Source organism: Mobula hypostoma, chromosome 7, assembly GCF_963921235.1.
Source record: "Mobula hypostoma chromosome 7, sMobHyp1.1, whole genome shotgun sequence".
In the NCBI taxonomy this organism is placed as follows: Eukaryota; Metazoa; Chordata; class Chondrichthyes; order Myliobatiformes; family Myliobatidae; genus Mobula; species Mobula hypostoma.
The window spans coordinates 120,150,048-120,168,582 of record NC_086103.1 but is presented as its reverse complement, the minus strand read 5'-3'; the positions used below and the strand labels follow the sequence as shown (position 1 = coordinate 120,168,582).

At 42.9% G+C, this 18,535-nt stretch overlaps 1 protein-coding gene across 3 annotated transcripts in view; it reads right to left on the bottom strand.

The window, feature by feature from the left end:
• LOC134349003 (NADPH oxidase 4) overlaps window positions 1–18,535 on the bottom strand; it is a 149,394-nt gene that overhangs the window by 19,102 nt on the left and 111,757 nt on the right. For 2 of the 3 annotated variants that reach the window (XM_063052837.1, XM_063052839.1), the window contains one exon: window positions 3,802–3,921. The exons of the other annotated variant lie outside the window; for it this stretch is intronic. In XM_063052837.1, coding sequence (XP_062908907.1) covers window positions 3,802–3,921 — 120 coding nt within the window. The remainder of the gene's footprint in view (window positions 1–3,801; window positions 3,922–18,535) is intronic. 3 annotated transcript variants of the gene reach the window in all.

The following is an 18,535-nucleotide window of genomic DNA, read 5'->3' as shown; positions in this document are numbered from 1 at the left end:
GACCGTGACCTTGTCATGACGAACATCAGAGTGCGCTTGAGGAGAATCAACAAGCCAAAAAACAGCCGGCTGAGATTCGACCTTGAAAAACTGGAAGACCCTGCCATCTCTGAAGAATTTCAGGCAGCAATTGGGGGGAGTTTGCACCAATACTCCTCCTTGATGAAGACTTGGAGACCACCACAAATAACTTTAACACAGTGATGACGGAAACAGCAAGCAAGATTCTAGGAAAAAGCCACCACAAGTCTAAACCATGGGTCACTAACAAGATACTGGATATGTGTGACACAAAAAGGAAATTAAAGAAAGATAAAAACACAGCAGAGGGAAGAACAGAATACGGGAAAATCAACAAGGAAATCAGGAGGGAAATGAAGGATGCAAAGCAAAGGTGGATAGCTGAACAATGTACGGACATTGAAGACAGCCTCTCCAACAACAACACAAAGAAGGCATTCCAACCGGTGAAAAATCTTACCAAAGAAAAACAAGCCAAAGTGAACACCATCAAAGACAAAAATGGCAAAAGTCTCAAAGAAGAAAATAATGGAAAGGTGGACAGAGTACTGTTCAGAACTGTACAACTACCAGAGCAAAGAGGATCCAATCCTGCTGAATGTGCAGGAATCTTCCAATGAGGATGACTATCCAATCGTGTGTGAAGAAGTTGAAGCCGCAATACGATCACTGAAGTGCGGGAAGTCAGCAGGAGTTGACAACATCCCTGCTGAACTGCTGAAGCATGGAGGAGAGGCCACGGTAGACATGCTTACCACCATCTGCAATAAGATCTGGCAGACAGGTGAATGGCCGATACCTTGGACTCAGTCGCTGATCACTGTGCTTCCCAAGAAAGGCAATCTCCAACTTTGCCAGAATTACCGTACCATCAGTTTGATCAGCCATGTAAGCAAGGTAATGCTCAGAATCATCTTGAACAGACTGAGACCTCAGGCAGAAGAAATCATTGCCGAGGATCAAGCAGGCTTCCGTAAGGGCAGAAGCACCACTGTGCAGATTTTCACCCTCCGCACCCTCTGTGAGGAACAACTTCAGCACCAGAGAGAGTTCTACCATGACTTCATAGACTTGAGGAAGGCGTTTGACAGAGTCTGGCATGATGCCTTATGGGCCACCATGAAGAAATTCAACATGAGGCAGAAGCTGATTCATACAATCCATCAGCTTTACGCCAGGGTAACCAGTGCAGTGCTCGCTCAGGGCACCATCGAGAAGTGGTTGCATACCTCTGTATGACTCCGTCAGGACCTGCCTCCTCTCCCCACTCTCTTCAATGTCTTCCTGGAACGAATCATGAGTGTTGCATTTGAAGATCATGTGGGCACAGTCAGCATTGGAGGGAGGAACATCACAAACCTAAGATTTGCTGATGACATTGATGGACTTGCAGGAAAAGAGGACAAACTGGCCAACCTGGTCAGTCATCTTGACAGAGTGTCCACAAAGTTTGGAATAGAAATAAGTGCCGAGAAAACCAAGCTCATGGCAAATGCCAATGGTGCCATCACAACTGACATCTCAGTCCATGGTCAGAAACTTGAGACAGTGCAGCAGTTCAAATACCTGGGGGCAATCATCAGTGATGAAGGAACAAGACCAGAAGTCCTAGCAAGAACTGCACAGACAATGACTGCACTATCCAAACTCAAGACAATACGGAGGGACAGCAACATCACCATGAAGTACAAGATCAGACTCCTGTGTGCTTAAGTATTCTCCATCTTCCTGCACGCATGTGAGACATGGACCCTCACAGCAGAGCTACAGAGGAAGAAACAGGCATTAGAAATGAGATGTTATCGCAACATCTTGGGCATCTCATACTTAGACCATATCACAAACGAGCAGGTCTGTAAGACCATCCAGCACCACATTGGCCCCCATGAAGACCTTCTCACAACAGTGAAGAAAAGAAAGCTGAGGTGGTACGGCTAAGTAACAAGATCCAGTGGCCTTGCAAAGACTGTTCTACAAGGAACTGTGGAGGGGAGAATAAGGAGAGGTAGACAGAGGAAAAGATGAACGGACGACATTAAAGAATGGGCAGGGAAAACATTTGCAGTGACCCATGCTCTGGCACACAACCACAATAGATGGAACAGACTGGTGCAAAGCTTGTCATGACGGTGCCCCAACGACTCCACCAGGAGATAAGGGCGCAAGGAAGGAAGGAAAGAGGAAGGATCTGTATTGTACTAAGTAAAAACCCAAGTTTTCACATCTTTCTTGACATTTTTATCTCTAAGAGGAGTTTCAGTGAATCTGCATGGTGCCTTGTCTAGACCCTCATTACCCTATCAAATAGTTCACAATGTTCTCATTAAGATTTTCATATGGAATCTCATACATCACTTTGGTTTTATATCTTGTATATCCTGTGATAAAACTCCATGACCTAATGACCTTTCTGTCTGATATTCAAAACTCATTTATTATATGGTGAGCAAAAACCATCATTTATGATGTTGTCTTTAGTATCAGCTAAGAGAAACCTTGAAAAAAAGAGAGTTACATATTAAACCCGCAGCCTAGGTCATTGTTACGTACTTCAAAATTCAACCCAATAACACACTTCAGAAAGCATTTTTTTATTGCTTCCTTTATGGACTTTGTTCAATTCTTCCAAAGAGATGACAGATAAAATGACTCCTGCAAATTTTCCACTATTAAGCATATCCAATTTGCTTTAGAAAAAGGGGCTACTAAATGTGCTTCCACCACCTTGGCAGAGCTATGTACAAAAAAAGATCCTCCATTTTCATATCTGCAATTTATTCCCATTGTTTTATATCTGTGTCCACTGATGACTTTCTAACCAACATTGAAGGATTTATATTTTATTTATCCTAATAAATACTTATTATGAGTTTAGAAAAAAGGAAGGCGGCAAAATATGTACGGTTTGTAAAAAGTAAAACTTTTTCTTGGGGATTGGACTGATCTTGGACAGAAGGAAATATGTCAACTTCACCAATAGGCAGTGGATAATATACCTAAGTTGGAATGAAGCTGCCTTTACTCTTATTTCAATGATATGCATTATACTGAGCATTTTGACTGACAATTTCTTTTATGTTAATTACTGGATTTAATAACCGGATTTTTCTAGCAATGTATTTGACAGGATTCAGCAGGTTTATTTTGCTTAAAGCATTCTACATATCGCATAAAATTCTGCCCAGGACACTTTGCTTCAGGAATACAGGGCGATCAAGTCCGTAAGTTGAAGGAGATTTTGAAGTTAAGTAGATAAGACTGCCTGTAGGCTGACAATTAGTCAGTTTGAGTATAAAGACTTTTAAGATTCTGGGATATCCGATTATAACTTAGTCAAATATATGCCACTAATTTCTATTTCTAGTTTAACTTTCAATGTGAAAATGATACAGGTCACTGCACTTGTAATCTGAAGAATTCAGAAGGTAAGTGACTATTCAGTTTTCTGTGGCAGTGTTTAAAATTGCAGTTCTTAGATCACAAGAGAAAATTTCCCAACTAAACAGTATTCATTGTAAAAATATGAAAGGAAGCTATCTCATAATGAAGTAAGGAGAATTCCAGACTTCATTATACTTATAATCCACAAGGTGGAAAGGTAAATGCAAGAACAATAAATAATATCTGTGCTTTAAACAAGAATGTTGCTCTTTAGACACATTCAAATAACAATTCAATACTTAATTTGTTTTCTCATTCGGTAATGAGGTTATTGTCAAAGTCCTTTATTACTCATGAATACATGAACAAAATTGTTGGACAAAAAGAAAATGCACGTACAATAGTGTATTTAGTACTGAAGCAAAAGGGGTCACTCCAATACCACCGGCCACACAAAGGCTAACCTCATAGTTGAAGACTTCCTCTGATGGACTTCCAAATGGACCATCAATATATAATCTGTTAAAACAAAACCAAATCATTTGTTCTCTACATAAAATTAATAGTTATAAATACACCAGGATGCTGAAAAGTGGTTTAGCTTTTAATCCAAATAAAAGACATTAAGATGGGTGTACCAATAACTAAATTAATTTCAAAAATGTTAAAGTGTGGCTTATTAAAACTCATGGTGCTTCCCAAAAGATTTTATTTAAAACATGAGCAACACACAAAATGCTGGAGGAACTCAGCAGGTCAGGCAGCATCTATGGAAATTATCGGGACTGGAAAGGAAGGGAGAAGACGTAAGGGTAAGAACGCTGGGGGAGGGGAAGGAGTGCCTTCACTCCATCCGTGAAAAGCAAGATTTCCCGTTTGCTAACCATTTTAATTCCAATCCTCATTTCCATTCCAACATGTCAGTTTGTGGCTTCTACTGCCATGATGAGGCCATTCTCAGGGTGGAGGAGCAACACCTCATATTCCATCTGGGTAGTCTCCAGCCTAATGGCATTATTATCAATTTCTTTAATTTCCAACAATTCCTCCTCCTTCCCCTTGCCTCTTCTTCAATTCCGCATTCTGCCCCCCTCATCCCTCTCCCACTGTCCAATCTTCTCTCCTATTAAATTCCTTCTTCTCCAGCCCTTTACCTTTGCCACCAATCACCTCACAACTTCTTACTTGATCCTCACTCCCCACCCACCTGGCTTCAGCATTCTAGCTTGTACTCCTTCCCCCTTCTCTTCCAGTCCTATTGAAGTGTTTCTGCCCAGAGCATCGACCGTTTATTCGTTAGTTCCTCCAGCATTCTGGTGTGTTGCTCAGGATTTCCAGCATCTGCAGAATCTCTTGCTTTATTTAAAAAATAAACATTGAGCACCTTCGCTCCATCCGCCACAAAAAGCAGGATTTCCCAGTGGCCACCCATTTCAATTCTATTTCTTATACCCATTCTGACATGTCAGTCCATGGCCTACTCGACTGCCGTGAAGAGGCCACACTTAGGTTGGAGAGCAACACCTTGTATTCCGTCTGGATACCCTTCAACCTGATAGCATGAACATCGATTTCGTGAACTTCTGGTAATTGCACCACCCTTTATCATACCCCTTTCCTATTTCCCTCTCTCATATTATCTCCTTACCTTCCCATCATCTCCTCCTGGTGCTCCCTCCCCTTCCCTTTCTTCCATGATCTTCTATCCTCTCCTATCAGATTCCCCCTTCTCCAGCCCTTTATCTCTTTCACCAATCAGCCTCCCAGCTCTTTGCTTCATCCCCTCCACGGGTTTCACTTATCACCTGCCACTTTGTACTTCTTCCTCCCCTTCTCCCACCCTCTTGGTCTGACTTCTTCTCCATTCCTCTCCAGTCCAGGTGAAGGGTCTCAGCCCAAAACATTGACTGCTTACTCTTTTTCACTGATGCTGCCTGGCCTGCTAAGTTCCTCCAGCATTTTGTGCGTGTTGCTTATTTAATCCATGTTGATTTCTTCAAGGGGTCAGCAACTTTAAATTCCTCAGTGTTATCATTTCTTGGTTCCAGTATGTAAGTGCAATTATGAAGAAAGCACAGCAGTTCCTCTACCTCCTAATGAGCTTGTGAAGATTCAGCATGACATCTAAAACTTTGGCAAACTTCTGTAGCTGTGTGGTGGAGAGTATGTTCACTGGCTGCATCACAGCCTGGTATGGAAAGACCAGTGCCCTTGAATGGAAAATCCGACAAAAAGTAGTGGAAATGGTCCAGTCCATCACAGGGAAAGCCTTCCTCACCGAGTACATGAACTACTGTTACAGGAAATTAGCATCCATCATCAGGGACTTCAACACCCCAGATCATGCTCTCTTCTCACTGCTGCCATCAAAAAGAAGGTACAGAAGCCTCAGGACTCACACTGCCAGGTTCAGGAACAGTTATTACCCCTCAGCCATCAGGGTCTTGAACCAGCAGGGAGAACTTCACTCAACTTCCCTCATCCCACAAACTATGGACTCACTTTCAAAGACTCTTCAACTCATGTTATCAATATTTATTGCATATTTAATTATTATTATGTCTTTTTTTTTCTATTGGCACTGTTTTTTGTCTTTTGCACACTGGTTGAATGCCCAAGTCGGTGCGGTCTTTCATTGATTTTATTATGATTATAATTCTATTATGGACCTATTGAGTATGCTGACAAGAAAATTAATCTCAGGCTTTATGACATGACAAACATGTACTTTGATAGTAAATTTACTTTGAACTTTGCTGTCATAATTTCTATCAACTAATGTTTTAAATTCATAAGTTGGTATGCTACTAAATGAACATGAACCATTTACCAGTGGAGACTGCATCAGAAAAGTTCAACTTCACCATTAATTTGTCCAGGTCAATCTCAAAAAGTAAAAAAGTACTATAAAACAATAAGACTATGATAGCAGCTTACTTTATATGGAAAACGTGTTATGTCAAATTTGAACTGATGATTGTTCAGTAACCTGATCATAAATTAGTTTTCTGCCACTTTTCAGCCAATGATAGCTTATCATGCTGGGAGCTTAAAGCAAAAACTATTCTAATCCAAAAATGGTTTTGAATTAGCATTTACACTTGCACATTTTTTGTGAACTAAGGATGACTGGATAGCTTGCCAGACTCCACATCACCAACTGAGCTGATTGCCTGGAGAATTATGCTCCTCACAGAGGTAAGTGGATGGTGAGAGAAAATGTTTGAGTAAAACTGACATGCTCACTATTTTTCACTGTGACTGACTTATTTACCCTTACTTAGCTGTTGGATAGGACAGAAAATCAATTACAGTGTTTACATCAGTTCATGTAGCACAGCTGTTTGTGAAAAAATGTCATGTACAAATAGGTCGCCCCATGGACGAGAAAATATGCAGAGGCTGATAATACAAGCAACGCACACAAAATTCGGCAGCATCTGTGGTAAAGAGTAAACTGTCGACATTGCAGACCAGGACCCTTCATGAGGAATGGGGAAAAAAAAATGAGAAGTTAGAGCAAGAAGGTGGAGGGAGGGGATGAAGATGTTCAAGGTGGTACGTGATAGGTGAAACTGGGAGGGGGGAGGGGTGAACTAAGAACTGAGCAGTTGATTGATGAAAGCGATAAAGGCCAAAGAAGGGGAATCTGATAGGAGAAGACAGAAGACCATGGAAGAAAGGGAAGGGGGAGGAGCATGTGAGGGAACTGATGGGCAGGTAAAAGGAGAAGAAGCTGAGAGAGGGAAACAAGAAGGGAGAATGGTGACAGAGAGGAGGGGGGCAATTACTGGAAGTTCCAAAAGTCAGTGTTCATGCCATCAGGTTGGAGGCCACCCAGATGAAACAAAAGGTGTTGTTACTCAATCTTGAGTGTTACCTCATCGCAGCAGCAGAGGCGGCGCTGGACTAATGTGGCAGAATGGGAATGGGAAGTAGAATTGAGGTGGGTGGCCACCTGGATATCAGGCTTTTTCTGGTGGACAGAGCAAAGGTGCTCAGCAAAGTGGTCGCCCAATCTACACCACGAGGATCAGATACAGCAGATGACCCCAACTGTCTCACAGGTGAAACGTCGCCTCACCTGGAAGAACTGTTTGGCGCCCTGAATAACAGTGAAGGAGAAGGTGTAGGGGCCAGTATGGCACTTGTTCTTCTTGCATGGATAAGTACCAGGAGGGAGATCAGTGGGGAGGGATGAATGAACAAGAGAGTCACATAGGAAGTGACCCCTGCAGAAAGTGGTGGTGGGATCCCGCTGGAGATGGTGGAAGTTACAAAAAATTATGTGCTGGACGCAGAGGCCACTGGGTGGTATGTGAGGACAGGAGGAATCCTACTCTTGGTGGGATGGTGGGAGGATAGAGTGAGAGCAGACGTGCATGAAATAGAAAAGATGTGGGTAAGAGCATCATTCATGGTGGAGGAAGGAAAGCCCCTTTCTTTGAAGGAGGACATCTCACTATGAGGTTGCTGCCAATGGATGAGAGACCCTCAGAGTAAATAAGGTCAGTGATTGTGTGGGTGACAATGGCCTGGTGCTCCTTAGTGGGGTCCTGTTCAGGGGGTAAGTAAGAGGAGATGTCTGAGGCCTCAGCAAGGTAGAGGTCAGTCCGCCAGGCAACTACAGTACCCCTCTTATCTGTGGGTTTGATGATGAGGTTAGGATTAGTGCAGAGAGAGTGAAGAGAAGTGTATTTGGAAGGAGTGAGGTTAGAATTGGAGAGGGGAGTGGTAAAGTCAAGATGGTTGATGTCTTGTTAGCAGTTAGCAATGAAAAGACCCAGAGCAGGCAGAAGACCAGAGGGGTGTCCAGGAAGAGGAGGAGGGTTGAAGTTGGGAGAAGGGGTCATCGATCTGTGGTGGAGAGTTCCTTGCCAAAGAAGAAAGCATGGAGTTGGAGGCGACAGACAAAGAGCTCGGCGTCGTGGCAGGTGCGGAACTTACTGAGGTGTGGGTGCACAGGGACAAAGGTAAGGCCCTTACTGAGGACGGAACATTCTGCCTCAGACAGGGGAAGGTCAGAGGGAATAGCGAAGACCCGACATAGATGACGGCTGGGATCAGTGGGCTGGTAGTGTCTGAGGAGAGGGGAAGAGTTAGTATTTTCAGTGAGGAGAGGGGAAGAGTTAGTATTTTCAGGGAAGATGGGATGGCATGAAAGTGGAGTGTTAGAGCATTTATATATTTTTTTAAACTGCTCCAGAAATTCCTTTGCATAGTGCAATGTTTTAGAATTTTATTACGAATGGGGATACGACAATGCTTTTTGTTCCATTTGTGCTAAATATAAGCTTTAAGAGCGTAGACAACACTTAAACAATATTGTTCTCTAGAAAGAGGACACAGGAAGAGTAAAGATTTGCACAGCAAAGTCATGTTTTCCCTTGTCGGATAATTTTCTAAATGCAGCTGAGTACTTTCTTTCTAGTTCCAGTGCACAATGGGGGCGGGAGGAGTGGGAGTCCCTTTTTGAGCATTTAAACATGCAAAAGCACGAGTTATGACAACTGTAAATAACCCTTTAGCGAAGTTACGTGGCAAAACAATTGAAGGAAAGATGATGAGCCTTTCAGGAGAAATAAGTCATAGGGTAACAAAATAAGAAATATGGAATGATGTTGCTTGGGTTATTCTATTGGGAGCTGGCATAAAAGCTGGGAAAAACTCCGCAGGTCAGGCAGCATCTATGTAAAGGAATAAATTATCAACATTTTGGGTCAAGAACCTTCAAGGGGAAGATGCCAGAATAAGAAGGTGAGGGAGGGGAAAGAGGACAATCTAGTAGACGATAGATGAAGCCAGGTAGGTGGGGGAGTGAGAAGTGAAGTAAGAAGCAGGTGATAGGCGGAAAAGGCAAAGGTGATAGGTGAAGTTAGGTGAGGATGAAGTAAGAAGCAGGTGATAGGTGAAAAAGGCAAAGGTGATAGGTGAAGCCAGGTGAGGGGAAAGGGAGATGGGTGGGGAAATGATGTGAACAGTTAGGTGAGAAGGAATCCAATAGGAGAGGAGAGTGGACCATGGCAGAAAGGAAAGGAAGAGGGATAACAGAGGGAGGTGATATGCAGGTGATGAGAAGAGGTTAAAGGGCAGAGTAGGGAATTGAAGAGGGAAGCAAGGGGAAAAGAAAAAAAATACCAAAAGGAGAAATCAATATTGATGCCATTAGGTTAGAAGCTACCCAGGTGGAATATGAGGAGTTGCTTCTCCACCAAGAGTGGCCTCATCATAGAAGAAGAGGAGGCCAAGGACATGTCAAACTGGTGGCCACTGGGAAATCCTGCTTGTTGCGAAAGGAGAGAAGGTGCTCGACAAAGTAGTGCCCCAATCTATGTCAGGCCTCACCAATGTAGATAAAGCCATGTCAGGAGCACAGGTACAGTAGATAACACAGAGAGACTTGCAGGTGACATGTTGCCTCACCTGGAAGGACTGTTTACGGCCTTGAATGGACATGAGGGAGGAGGTAAATGGGTAAGTGTAGTACTCCTTCCAGTAGCTGGGACGAGATTAGTGGGGTGGGACATATGGACTAGGGAATCATGGAGAGAGTGATCTCTGTAGAAAGCAGAGAGTGGAGGGGTGGTATTTGGTGGGAGGATCCTATTGAAGATGCAGAAGTTATAGAGAATGATGTGCTGGATTCAAAGGCTCAAAGGATGTAAGGACAAGAGGACCTCTATCTCTGAATGGGGTGAGCATGAATATTCAGGAAATGGAGAAGATGTGAGTGAAGGCAGCATCAAAGATAGAGGAAGGTAAATCCTGTTCCTTGAAGAAGGAGGACATCTCTGATGTTCTGGAAAGAAAAGCCTCATCCTGGGAGCAGATGTGGCAGAGACAAAAGAACTGAGAAAAAGGAATGGCATTTTACTCAGTAACAGAGAAGAGGTATTGTCGAGACTGCTGTGAGAGTCAGTAGGTTAGAGTTTTGTGTTTAAGAGCTAGTAGTCTCTTTCTGAATAAATATTCCACTGCCGGTGACATTTACCAAAACCAGCTTGGTCACTCACACAACATTGTTTTAAGAGACCTTTTCAGAATGGTTACTATTTCCAGCCCACGGTGCTAAAAATGTCCAGTGAACATCCATTGCTGAAGAAACAACCAAAGAAATGAACAACATTGCACTACTTTCCAAATAGGTGAATGTGTATATATTTCAGCCCCTCAGTAACATATATAATGGAAGCAATGTCTGTTTTAGAACACTTGAATTTTACTAGAACCCTGAGGCATGAGAGAGAACATCAGGAAATGCTGTTACTGTCCAAGGACACAACAAAGACTGGTTTTTCCTCTTTAATAGAGCTAGAGGATTGGGAAGCTTTAAAAAACAAATAGAAGACAACTAAGTGAGAAATAAGGAGAGAAAAGATGAAATATGAAAGTGAGCTAGACAATAATATAAAAGAAGATACCAAAAGTTTTTTTCCCGATCTTATCATGAGTGAGAGAGGTGACAGTGCATTTTGAACCACTGGAAATAACACTAGAGACATAGCAACATACATCAAAGTTGCTGGTGAACGCAGCAGGCCAAGCAGCATCTATAGGAAGAGGCGCAGTCGACGTTTCAGGCCGAGACCCTTCGTCAGGACTAACTGAAGGAAGAGGGAGACATAGTATAGGTTTCCCCTGCCAACCGAAGGTAGGGTGTTCCTATGAAATGGTTTGTAAGCCAGAAGGTTGTAAAACGAAGAAGCAATTACCAGTTATTTATATGGGAAAAATTTGTGAGCATTCGCAGACCCAAAAATGACCTACCAAATCATGCCAAATAACACGTAAAACCTGAAATAACAGTAACATATAGTAAAAGCAGGAATGATATGATGAATACACAGCCTATATGAAGTAGAAATACTTCTCTACAATCACGGCCGCACTGTTCTCCGTAGCGAAAATCTAACGCAAGCGCTCTTGGCAGAAACACGGCACAAGCGCTCTCCAGTAACCTTTAAGCTATGAAGCTGCCAAATCATACCAAATAACACCTAAAAATACACAGCCTATATAAAGTAGAAATAATGTATGTACAGTGTGGTATCACTTACGGGAATTGGGAAGACATTGAGCACACTGATGATGGTGTGTTAGGCTGAGTCATCGGAGGTTGGGGTGGTGCAGTAGCCCCCAACTTCCAGGCCGTGGACTGATATCGATCCGCGAAGAATGCGGCAGTAGCCGGGACACACCCAGCACACCTTTAAGAAAAAAGCCGAAGTAAGCAAGCTAATTAATTAGGTGCCACCTGGCATGTAAATGTCGGCCCAGATCAGAGGCGAAGCAATCGGCTCTGATCTGGGCCGACATTTACATGCCGGGCGGCACCTAATTAATTAGCTTGTTTACTTTGGCTTTTTTAAAGATGTGCTGGGTGCGTCCCGGCTACCACTGCATTCTCCGCAAATCAGTATCTGTCTGCGGCTCGGGGTTGGGGTAGTGGGACACTGGGGTGTCATCTCATCGTTGATCAGGGCAGGCAGGTCATCTTCTCCTATGTCTGCCTGCCTCGACGTCAAAGGTCAAGGTTCGTCGTCTGCTGTGGCTGATGTGGAAGGCTTGCTTGACTGCTAGCCTCGCGCATTTTTCTATCATACACTTCTTTGTAAGCACTCAAACCATCCTGCAAATATGCCCTAAATCTACATACCCTTTCAAAATTAAAGTCGTACTTTATCATTGCAGCAAAAATCTCACACAGTCGCTTCACGTTCAGTTCCTGGACGACTTCACTTTCGGTCCGTTCGCTACTGCATTCGGTTTCGATTGTTATCCTTTCCTCTTCCAATTGCATCAGCTCTTCATCTATCAGTTCTTGGTCATGGGATACCAAAACCTCTTCAACATCATCTTCGTCAACTTCCACAAGCCAAACTCACTTTGTCCTTATTTTGTTCACCATGATCGAAACGCTTAATTATGCCTAGTTTTACGCTAAGTGTAACACCCTTACGAGCTCTTTTAGGCTTTTCCAATACCTTAGAACTTATCTTGCAAATGGCTGCTCACAGGCACGTGTTTAAGCAATGCTGGCGAGAATGCAGCTCTGAATCCGGGGAGACTGGCTGCTCGGGGCGTGCGCTGCTTTTTTCACGCGCTACTTTTATCATGCGCTGCCTTTTATCGTAACAGTGAAAACACCTTCTGTTAGCGAATACAGGTAACTAATGTAGGTCTTTCGTAACAGTGAGGTTTCGTAAAGCGGATGTTCGAAAAGCAGGGGACACCTGTAATGGGGACAAAGAAATGGCAGGTAAACTTAATAAGAATTTTCCATTGGTCTACACTGTGGAAGACATCAGCTGTATGCCAGATAGAAATTTGAGTGTTGAGGGCAGAAGTGAGTATAATTGCTATTACTAAGGGCAAGGTGCTTGGGAAGCTGAAAGATCCGCTGGTAGATAAGTTAACTAGACCAGATGGAATACACCCCAGGTTTCTGAAAAAGGTAGCTGAAGCGATTGTGGAGGTATTAATCACTAGATTCTGGAATGGTTCTAGATAGCTAGAAAATTGCAAATGGCGTTCGACCCTTTAAGAAAAGAGGGAGGCAAAATTATAGGCCAGAACTACTTCAGTGGTTGGCAAGCTGTTGGGAGTCCATTATTAAGGATGAGGTTTCGGGGTACTTGGAGGCACATGATAAAATAGGCCAAAGTCAGCATGGTTTCCTTGAGAGGAAATAACTGGCAGCCCAGACAAAGGAGAGGCAGTAAATGTTGTTTACCGAGATTCTTGAAGGCCTATGACAAGGTGCTGGACAAGATAAGAGCCAATTCGGAAAAGTTACTAACATAGATAGAAGATTGGCTGACTAACAGGAGGCATAGAGTGGGAATAAACGGAGCCTTTTCTGGTTGGATGACGGTGACTAGCTGATGTTCCACAGGGGTCCGTGTTGGGACTGCTTCTTTTCATGTTATATGTCGACGATTTGGATGGCAGAACTGATGGTTTGTAGCCAGATTTGCAGATGACACAAAGATAACTGGAGTGGCAGGTAGTGTTATGTAAGGATTTAGATAGATTAGGAGACTGGGCAAAAAACTGGCAGATGGAATACAGCGTAGGGAAGTGTATGGTCATGCAGTTAGGAATAAAGACAATTCCTAAATAGGGAGTAAATTCAGAAATCAGAGGTGCAAAGGGACTTGGGAGACCTTGTGCAGGATTCCCTAAAGGTTAACTTGTAGGTTGAGTCAGTGATAAGGAAGGCAAATGCAATGTTAGCATTCATTTTGAGAGGACTAGAATATAAAAACAAGAATGCAATGCTGAGGCTTGATATGACATTAGCCAGAACACACTTGGAGCATTATGAGCAGTTCTAGGCCCCTTAGCTAAGAAAATATGTGCTGGCTTTGGAGAGGGTCCAGAAGAGGTTCTTGAGAATTATCCTGGGAATGAAAGGGCTCACATACAAGGTGCATTTGATGGCTCTGGTCCTGCACTCACTGGAATTTAGAAGAATGAAGGGGATCTCATTGAACCCTATTCAATATTGAAAGGCTGAGACAGAGTGGATGTTTCCTATAGTGGGGAGTCTAGGACAGAGCATAGCCTCAAAGTACAAAGGTGTCCCTTTAGAACAGATGTAAGAAGGAATTTCTATAGCTGGAGGGTGGTGAACCTGTACATGCCACATACAGCTGCAGAGGCCAAGACATTGGCTATATTTAAGGCAGAGGTTGATAGGTTCTTGATTAACTGGCGGGGGGGCGGTCAAAGATTACAGGGAAAAAGCTGAAGAATGGATTCGAGAGGAATAATAAATCAGCCATGATAGAATGGTGGAGTAGTTTCGATAGGCCGAATACCCTATTTCTGCTCCTATGATTGATGGGCTTAATGTACTGTCTGTCTCCAATTTCAAAGGAAAAGACACTGGGGAGATTTCTCCTGGTTTCATTTCAGAGATGATAAGCTGGCCCCCTTCTCATAGATTCAGAAAAAGTGTGCAGTTATATTTTAGTTTAATTTTCCTTTAATATTTCCTTTATTTGCACGTGTTTTAACGAAGTCTGAGACATATTGTTTATATCTCTTCTGTTTTCAGTGTGATTTTATTTCTTCACACCAATAAATTCATGTCCTTTTAACAACAGAGGTATCAAGACCAAATTTAATGTGAAATGACCTCTAAACTCCAAAATCTCTTACTAGCTCTTCCTTCAGTTAGTCCTGACGAAGGGTCTCGGCCCGAAACGTCGACTGTACCTCTTCCTAGAGATGATGCCTGGCCTGCTGCGTTCACCAGCAGCTTTGATGTGTGTTGTCTAAACTGATGTACTTTGCATTCTGAATGTTGGTGCCAAGGGAACTCTGACCCACAACAGTCACTTTCCACTTTCAACCATATGAATAATGATGCAAGAAATATTGTAGGTAAACCTGGAGAGTTCCTAGTGCACTCATTTTAATTTGCAGAGTAAGTACATTACATCATGATAATGGCATACAGGCTAATTAGCATTCAAAGGGAAACTATTTTCCTTAAGTCAATTACTCTGATGCTGGTGGGAAAAAACACTCAATAAACTCACCTAAGTCAGACTGGTAGCAGCAACGTATTTTTTAACAGATGCTGCCACTTTAAAACAGAGGCCTTGGTAACCATCTCAAAACCAAAGTCTCCATATCTGTGCTGATTAATACCCATTTCTCAGGATCTTGGCAGAAGCTCTCAAACTATTTCTTCAATGGACTTTCAGCCTCACTTTCCCATTATACCAATATGACAGATTAAATATGGGAGACCAAGCACAATAAGATGGATAAATAGATACTTTACAGACCCAAAGGAAATTACAGTGTCACAGTAGCATTACAAGAGCACAGATACAAGTATTAGAACAGAAGTAGAAAGAATAAAAAATAAATTACTACAAAGAGTCTAACAGGGGGGTGGGGGGGGGGGTCATCACTTTCCCAACTATAGGTTGACTCATTATGGATCCTAATGGCCGAGGGTAGAATGACCTCATATAGTGGGTCTTTGGAGCAGTGCAGTTGTCTTAGTCTATTACTAAAAGTGCTCCTCTGTCCAGCCAAGGTGGCATGCAGAGGGTGAGAAACATTGTCCCGAATTGCCAGGATCTTCCGTAGGATCCTTCCTTTGTTTTACCACAGCCTCCAGTGTGTCCAGTTTGACTCCTATAACAGAGTCAGCCTTTCTAATCAGTTTATTGATCCTGTTGGCATCTCCCGTATTGATGCCATTACCCCAGCACACCACTGCATGGAAGATTGTACTGGTGACTACAGGCTGGTAGAACACGTGAAGGAGAGGCCTGTGTACTCCAAAGGAACTCAGTCTCCTCAGAAAGTTGAGGCGACTCTGGCCCTTCTTGTACACAGCCTCTGTGTTGGTGCTCCACTCAAGTCTGTCATCCAGGTGTACCCCCAGGTACTAATAGGTCCTCACCACATTCACGTCCTCACCGTCAATAGTGAACAGGGAGCAAAGCAGGCTTAGACTTCCTAACGTCCATCACCATCTCTTTAGCCTTACTAATGTGAGTCAGCTTGCACCATTTGATGAAGTCCGCCACCACAGCCCTCTATTCATCCTCCCGTCCTTCCTTGATACACCCAGCTATTGCTGAGTCATCAGCAAATTTCTGCAGATGGCACAATTTTTATCTCAAATCCTCCATACAACACAAAACTCTAAGGGAGGAATACATTCCATCTTAGAAACTGTCTGTGGACATTAAACCCAGAGTGGACTACCGCTTTGCAAATTACCTTTTTTAATACATTGGTGTGACCCTCAGCTTTCAGTCACAGTCACTTTAATTATCTGCATCATTCTCACATTGACTTCTCTATTCTCAACCTCCTTCACTGTTCTAATAAGGCTAATTGCAAACTCAGTGAGTAATACTACACATTCAGAATACAACCTTCCATTAACAACTCTGCCATCCCCACTTGCATCACCTCTGGATCAAGGTCAATTTCTTGTTTCATTATCCATGTTGTGATTTAATCTCCCTTGCATTACACCCTTTCCACTACATCCTTCCCTCTCTTCCCATTAACCTTGCATTCCAAAAATTATATTAGTTCTAATTTATCCCACGTGTTGCAGAGTCTTAAGTGTTCATTCAGTTTCACTATTCACTTGTTCAACAGTTACAGTTTTTCCAGATTCTCAACCTCTGAAGTCTTTTACACTTGTTGAGTAAATGCCAAAGATATCACTATTGACAATATCATCTATCACATTGCACATGACTGAGAGTACACTGATGAGGTGGCTATTTTTGGGGGTCTTAGCTTATTTTCTACCTCACTGCCATTTTGATCACTATCCTCGTGACCCTTAATGTCCAGAAATCTACCAACCTTATGTTTTGAATGAATACAATGACTGAACCTCCATAGCCACAGGCAGTAGAGAATTCCAAAGGTTCACTACCCGATTGAATTTATTTTGTGATAAATGACCCACCACTTATTCTGAAGCAGTACACTCTGATCCTAGATTTCTCAGTCAAAGAAAACATCATTTCTCTGAAGAGCTTGTTGAAACTTTTACACATGAAATATAACAAAAGTCATTGATTCTGTTTAACTATTCCTACCAAAAAGTTCTTCAAGCAATTATGACTCACACAAAATGCACAGTTCGTTGACCTTGGGATGAAATCAAGGGCACTTATGTCAAACATAGAGGCACAACTTGGAGTTCATCGAACTGTGACTAGAGTTCTGTACGTGATACACTCATTTCTTTTGGCTTTCAGTAGAATGGGGTTTGGATACTATGCTGAGGAATCCATGCATGTCAGTGCTGTCAGACAGTCACTGAGTCTGCTGTGCAATTTACTCTCCATCTATTACCTTGGCTAAACCTTTGTCGCTACATATGGCATTGTTTATTTTTTCTCTTGTGGCAAGAACTTTCAATCCAGAAACATGTGTTTGCAGTTAATTATTCCTATATTTCCTCAACAGGCTCATCAAAGCACTCCTAGTTGTTTTTGGTAGAAAAACCATACTGTTTCACAAATGCTAATATGGTGAACCCCAGGCCATAGGTTAACCGTAAGGCAATGTCTAAGAAGAGATATCTTTGTAAAGTCAATTAAGCGTTCTCATGTTGGGTTTCCTGCAGAAATATTTCTGTTAATGTCAGTGCATTGAGGCCAACTAATGCAACTAACAGACCAGATTAGAAATAACAGAGACAAAGTTCTGGATGTACTCAGCAGATCAGGCAGTATGTATGGAAATGAATAAACAGTCGGTGTTGCGGGCCAAAACCCTTCATCAGGATTGGAAAAGAAGGGGGAGAAAGGCAGTACATGAAGGTAGGGGGAGGGGAAAGCAATAGTTGGAGACAAGAGGTGGGGGAGGGGGATGAAGAAAGAAGCTGGGATGTGATAGGTGTAAAAGGTAAAGGGCAAGAGAAGAAGGAATCTGATAGAGGAGAGTGGATCATGGGAGAAAGGGAAGGTGGGGAAAAGCACCAGGAGGTGATATGCAGGTGAGAAGAAGAGGTAAGAGGAGAGCTGGATTGGGGAATGGGGAAAAATTACCAGAAGTTAGAGAAATCACTGATCATGGCATCAGGTTGGAGGCTACCCAGACAGCATAAGAAGTGTTAGCCTTCCAACCTGAGAGTGGCCTCATCGTGGCAGTAGAGGAGGCTATGGATCGACATGTCAGAATATGAATGGGGATTGAAATTAAAATAGCTGGCTACCAGGATATTCTGCTTTTGCAGAAGGAAAGAAGGTGCTCGACAAAGCAGGCCCCAATCTACGTCAGGTCTCACCAATGTATAGGAGACTGCATCAAGAGCACCCCAACACATTCACAGGTGAAGAGTTGCCTCACCTAGAAGGATTATTTGGGGCCTGAATGGAAATGAGGCAAGAGGTGATTTGTCAGGTGTAGCATTTCTTCTACTTGCAGGGATAAGAGGGAGATTAATGGGAAAAGACAAACGGACAAGTGAATGGAGCGATCCCTGCAGTAAGCAGAAAGTATGGGGGGGGGCGAGATAATGTCTTTTGTTGATAGGATCCCATTGAAGTTGCAGAGAATGATATGCTGAAAGAAGGGGCTCATGGGATGGTAGGAACTCTGTCCCTGTTAAGGTGGTGGGAAGATAGGG